Source organism: Sinocyclocheilus rhinocerous, unplaced genomic scaffold, assembly GCF_001515625.1.
Source record: "Sinocyclocheilus rhinocerous isolate Xijiao unplaced genomic scaffold, SAMN03320098_v1.1 scaffold509, whole genome shotgun sequence".
Taxonomy (NCBI): Eukaryota; Metazoa; Chordata; class Actinopteri; order Cypriniformes; family Cyprinidae; genus Sinocyclocheilus; species Sinocyclocheilus rhinocerous.
Window position 1 is genome coordinate 745267 of NW_015652428.1, and position 6120 is coordinate 751386.

Here is a 6120-nt window from a genome sequence, read left to right on the forward strand (position 1 = left end):
CCACCTACTGGCAGTTTTAATTTCACATTTAAGGTACCGTATCATTTTTAAAATAATTTCAAACATCAGTTTTCAATGTTTTATGTTTAAAATTTCAAAACATTATTTATGCATTTGTAACTGCGGGTTAAAGTATTCCATGTCTCTCAGAGCTGCATGAAACAGTGTGTAAATGCATCTAAATGCCACTTCTAATGCAGCCTCTGTGTTTCCTCTGCATTGCAAAGATCAATTTTGTTGATACTGATTTCATTTGCTTGGTAACAGCCCAAATGCAAGAATTTTACTCAAAAGATGGTGCACACTTTTAGAAAAAATGGCTTAAAGATAAAAATGCCCATAAAACTTGTTGGAAATGATTAATTTCTGTCAGTGCTGTGAACTGACCACACAGAATATGAAGAATATAAAAAAATTCAGGAGTCAGCTGTCAGCACAATTAGAGATAAGATATCAGCACAATAACACATTCAGCAAAATATTGTTTAATTATCGTTATCGATAAAATCCCTGTAAATTATCGAGATAATTTTTTGTCAATATCGCACACCCCTAATTTCTGTTATTTAATTGATATAATAATTTATTGTTAATACTTGTTTAAATTAATATAGTAATAATACTTTTGACTCATCCATTTTCTTAAAAATGGTTTAAAGGCTGAAATGTAAAGTTTATCATTTTATAAAACTTTTTGTTTTTGTGAAAACCTGTATCTGAACTGTAAATTATGCTTTTTACAGTCATTTTACAGTTTAATATGGTACTATAGACATTGCCCTACCCCGCTCATATGGTATTAATTTTATTTGTGCAGGTCTTAAAAAGGTCTTAAATTTGAGCTTAAAAATCCTGCAGAAACCCTGCTACTTCTCCAGAAAACTGACCCCAGCGGAGCAGAACTACGACATCGGCAACCGGGAACTGCTCGTCATCAAATTAGCTCTGGAGGAGTGGCGTCACTGGCTGGAGGGAGCCAACCATCCTTTCACTGTCATCACCGACCATAAGAATCTACAATATCTCTCAACCCACGTCAAGCCCGATGGGCATTGTTCTTCACTCGGTTCCATTTAGTTATAGAGGTTTAAGTTTAGGAAAATGATTTATGAACGATATTTTATATAAAATATATATTTTATGAAACATGTTGAACTCTATACCTGCTAGAAAATCAAAGCCATAAATCTAAACGAGTTGTGTTCCAAATTTGAGGTTGATATCTCAAAAAATGCTTTCAGTAAGATTGTGTTTGGGCGCAGTACCAAATTTTCCCCATTAGATGCCAGCAAAACTCCGCTGGTGCACACAGTGGTTGGATTAAATATATTCCTGGCTTGAATTTTGCAGAGTGATGTCGGAGGGAGGCACTTTCCTGGTGGTTCTGTATTCCCTGACTCACCGGGATCCCGAGTTCTACCAGTGTAAGCCATGTGTTGGACAACAACAAATGAGCTTTCAGCTGCTCACCAGCACAGAGTCATTCACGCTTTACAAGGTTAGCCTGTCTATGGCTTTGTCCTCAACAAATTAAATTGGAATACACCCAGGTCTAATAGAAACATTTTTCTCCTCCTCATGCAACCTGTTCTACTAGGTGTTTTATGAATTTAATTGTTAATTTTATCTAATAAATTCCTCACTCAGCAATTTTTTTGTTAATTTTTGTGTGTTAAATCAGATTACAGATGTTTAAGTATTTCTAGAGCAATTGTGTTTTTACATTGGTTTTAGAGTTGTTGCTTATCTAACATACTGTACTAAATAGTTTTTAGGGTTGCTTTTCATTAAAAGTTTTTAATTATACTACCTAATTTCCAATATAGAATGTAGAGCCTTCAGAAGGACGGCCTTTGCAATTTGAGCTCAGTGCTGAGAACCAAAATCAGGAAACTGTGCTGTTTGAGGAAGTTCTCTCCCAGACTGTGTTAACAGGGTACAGTCTTTATTTCTCTAAAAACGTTTTTCAATGTGTTGACATTTATGTTTGGCTGTTTACTGTATCTGACAGAATACAATATAATGTAAGCAAGAGGAAATATAACACTATATCCGCTTTGTCCTATCAGGACAACACTTGCAGCATCTTCAGCTGCTCCACGGAATAAACTGTCTATCAGTGATCATGACTCAGGTGTAGAAGATGAAGACCTCTCTCCTCGGCCGTCCCCAAACCCTCATCCTGTCAGTCAGCAGGTTTGTTAACTCGTGGCCCTGCACCCCTGATGTAGCTCTCCATTTCTTGTTGGATAACTTCATACCCATTAACTTCCAATTCAAATATTTTTCTTCAGACTAGACGTGTTCATCCTTCAGTACCAGAACTCTCTATGGTATTAGATGGTAGCTTTTTGGATGGGAGTGTGGCTAATACACAAGACTCGACTCCTGTCTCTCATAGCCTTTCGAATGTCCAGCAGAGAAGCATTAGCCCTGCGCACCAGGGCCTCTCAGTGTTGAGACCTCCAGAACAAGGTAGCATCCCTGGACCTCCTCCAATCCGAAGACCGCTAACTCCCATCCTATCTCAGCCGAAAATCAAACTACATCCTAATCCGGGACAACAGACACCACAACCCAGTGTGAATCGTAAATCACTGCCCTCAATGCGAAGCTCAAGAGAAGGCTCGTCAGCATCATCTGCATCATCGTCTTCATCATCTTCCTCAACAAAGAATGCTGCTTCACCCAATGGCTCTTTTCATAAACAAAGGCAGCGTTATTCCCAAGGTTTCCCAACCAAACCCCAGCCGATATATTCCGGACCCCCAACATTAGCTCACACCAGTACCAGAAAGAGTTCAGCAATGCCTAGCCAGACCCCTATTCATCATCCGTCCCAACACAGACTCTTCCATAGCACCCCAGCGGCCAACCCTTGCAGCTGCTGCACCAACCAACCCAGCCACGTCCCCTTGTATCAAAACAACACCTGGCAAGGAACACCAGCGTATCCCACTGCGGCGCCCAATCCTTGTGGTTTTCATTGCACCCCTGAGAGTGTCCCACCTGGGGATCACTGCCTCTCGCCATCTCGGCAGTCTTTGGGTTGTCTCATATCTCCGACTAAAAGTCCTGTTTGCCATCCCGCTGTTCCAGTTCACTACTCTCCATCACCTGGTCCATGTGTCCCCACAGTCAACCCCAACAAAGGTTCTGTTGAGCAAGTCCCGCCCTGTCAAGCTCAGTGCTGCCAAGTCCAGTCTAGCCAGGTAGCATGTTTGGACACACCCATGGGTCTTCTTCCTGCCGGTGCCTACAGGATGCTTATGGATCAAGAGCGTCAGTTGAAGCTACTTCAACTCCAGGTTTGTATTAATAAGCCAAACATTTTATCGTTGACCTGTCATTGCATGTTGTTAACAGACTTTCTTCAACAGATTCAGAAACTTCTCGAGTCTCAGAGCAAAACACCTCCGGTATCATCTGCAGAACGTGATGCTCAGCAGGAAAGAGACAATCAAACGCCCACATCTCCACCGAAACGAACAAGTGTCAGTGTTGCTGTAGGCACAGGTGCTTTGATGGAAGATTTCATTTTCTTGAATTTGTTTCACATTCCTTTTAATGTAATGACATTTTCGTTGTTTGTTTTTTAGGGGCTAGCTTGTTTTGGAACACCCCTCAGGAGTCCTCCACACATGAGGCCCCAAGTCTGTATTGGCAAACTGAGATGGAGCCAAAGTCTGGATGTCAAAATGATAGTATAGTCACTTCAAGACTCGGATCCGAAAATGCATGTCGTTACACCGAAGATCAGAATACAGGATCTCATCTACATCCGACATCTCCAAAACCCAAGTAATGAACCCTGTGTTGACCCCTAATGAGCCTATAATGAACCCTAAACCATTTTTAGAGCCTTGAAGTTAACCTTCATATCTGATTTCAAAGAGTGTTATGCTTTTGTTTGTTTTCCAGGCAATGTTTGATGAATTTCTTTAATTTGTATTTGGCAGCATGTCGTCTGGTTTCGGCGCCCATTTGTTTCAGAGTCCAGTGTTGGGAGAGAGTGCTAGCATGTATTATAACTCTCAGTCACAGAGTAACGATCTGCCTGAAAACCGAGAAATGGACAACCCAAGATTTTACAAAGAACTACTGGTATGGCCCAATTTTTTTATAATTTTCACATATTTAATTAGAAATTGACGCATTATGAATGTTCAAACCAACTTGGACTCAATTCCTACCGCAGGGTCAGGTGCAAAGTCGTCTGCAAGACTCTGCAATTGTGAATGAAAAGGTAGAGCAAGACCAACAGAGTGTCCCAAACAGACAAAGTCTGTCCCCTGTAGGCCATCAATCAAAGAAATCACAGACATCTTCCATACCCCAAACTCAAAAAATGAAGCACAGATTCAGTCCACCCGATCAGGACCGTGTCTTAAGTGCAACATTAAGACAGCTCCAACAGTTTGGGGTGAACATAGACTTAGACTCTGAGCAGGAAAAGACTACACGTGCAACTGTGGAAAGTGCCAGGTAAAGACATAGTCAATGACTAATCGTTTTATCAAAGCTATGATTAAAAGTCTTGTGTCTAACATCATTTTTCTCTTCAGTACCCTTGCCTGCATTAACCCAGAAGCAGTGATTCCAAGACTAGCTCTTTCTGAACCAGTGGGGACCAGCATTTGGGGACCAAGCGGCAGTGTAGACCTTAGTCTTGAGGCCAATGCCATTGCACTTAAGTACTTAACCGATTCGCAACTGTCAAGACTCTCGTTGGGCAGTCAATCCTCCGGCCCACGTCCAGACCCCAGCGCGATTCTCCTGAGAAGACCCGCTGCAGAAAAGAGCAGCGTTGGACTCAGTATACTGTCCCCCAGCAATATGTCTCTAGCTACCTGTAAGTACATGAAGAAATACGGACTGATTGAAGGAGAAAACAGCAGTGAGGAAGAGCAAGAGGATGCCGTCCTGGTAGACTCAGCTCTCGGGTGTTCGGTACAGAACGAAACGTCCAAAAATGTGAGCGTTAGGCAACACCGGGAAGACCAAAGCGCTGCCGTTCTCAAAAACATTACAAACAAGCCAGTTGCCAATCTCCACATATCTCCCATTGACTCTCAAGAGCAGTTAATACAAAACTTGCGGCCCAAAATGCAGCTGCTTATGTGTGGCGGGACAAACCCAGAGAAGGAGAATAATGCAAAGAAAGGTCTGACTCAACGTAGGTTCTTGCTAACTGAAAACCAGAGGACGCAGGAAGTGACGGAGCCTGAGGGATCAGTGGGAAATTTCCTGGATCTGAGTAGGTTACGCCAGCTCCCCAAGCTCTTCTAAAATGCATCATGGGGGTTTTACAAACAGATCCCTTTGACACAAAAACTCACCAAGAAATGTTTTGTTTTAAACCAATTCTCAAAGATTTGTCTTCCATTGTTTACGTAGTATAGCATGATTTTATTTTTAAAAGTGAACAGACTCTTTTCAGTGAGAGCTTTTAAGTATGTTTTATTGTCTGTAACTTCTCGTCTTGTCACTTTAATGTTATTTCCTTTCGCGTGGAAGCTTAAAAGTTTTTACGTTTACCTGATGACTCCTTATGTGTCATGTACAGAGTAAAGTGCCTTGTATTAAGTGACTCACTTAAGGCAGTATTGTTTTCGTGTTACTAGTTTTAACTCTTTCACAATTTTGTCTTATGGCATTACTTGATTTTTACCTAAAATTGGCACAAACCGTTTCAGAGGGAGAACTACTGCTTGAGTTTTCATCCTTTTGTATGTTTTTAAATGACTTCATGTACATGTATTTGTCGCATAATTAAATTACATATTCTTTTATATAACTTCATTTCACGAGTTTTATGACTGACCATCACATCCTTGTGTTTCTCCTAAGGATATCTAAACGTCTCAGACTTCTGTGTCAACTAATTAGTAGGTAAATGTTTGACTTACCAAACACACCTGGTGACAAAACTGCGTAAGATTTACATAATCTTACATGCATAATACATAATAATAGTATCTAAGGGCCAGAACTGAGGAAAGTTCTTTTGAGCTAGTAAGTACCACCCAGAACACCCTAGCAACTGCACACCAATGCACTAAACACCACTTGGAGCGCCTTAGCAACCGTATTGGAACATGTTAAATTCATGGACATGAC

At 41.0% G+C, this 6120-nt stretch overlaps 1 protein-coding gene across 1 annotated transcript in view; it reads left to right on the forward strand.

The window, feature by feature from the left end:
* The window catches only part of LOC107715092 (SCL-interrupting locus protein homolog), a 15306-nt gene extending 9869 nt beyond the window's left edge, over positions 1 to 5437 (forward strand). Inside the window, exons 9-17 of the mRNA XM_016521141.1 lie at positions 1351 to 1498; positions 1827 to 1936; positions 2070 to 2196; positions 2295 to 3308; positions 3381 to 3516; positions 3600 to 3801; positions 3960 to 4104; positions 4199 to 4485; positions 4566 to 5437. Coding sequence (XP_016376627.1) covers positions 1351 to 1498; positions 1827 to 1936; positions 2070 to 2196; positions 2295 to 3308; positions 3381 to 3516; positions 3600 to 3801; positions 3960 to 4104; positions 4199 to 4485; positions 4566 to 5289 — 2893 coding nt within the window. The 3' untranslated portion in view covers positions 5290 to 5437. The remainder of the gene's footprint in view (positions 1 to 1350; positions 1499 to 1826; positions 1937 to 2069; positions 2197 to 2294; positions 3309 to 3380; positions 3517 to 3599; positions 3802 to 3959; positions 4105 to 4198; positions 4486 to 4565) is intronic.
* The last annotated feature ends 683 nt before the right edge of the window (positions 5438 to 6120 follow it).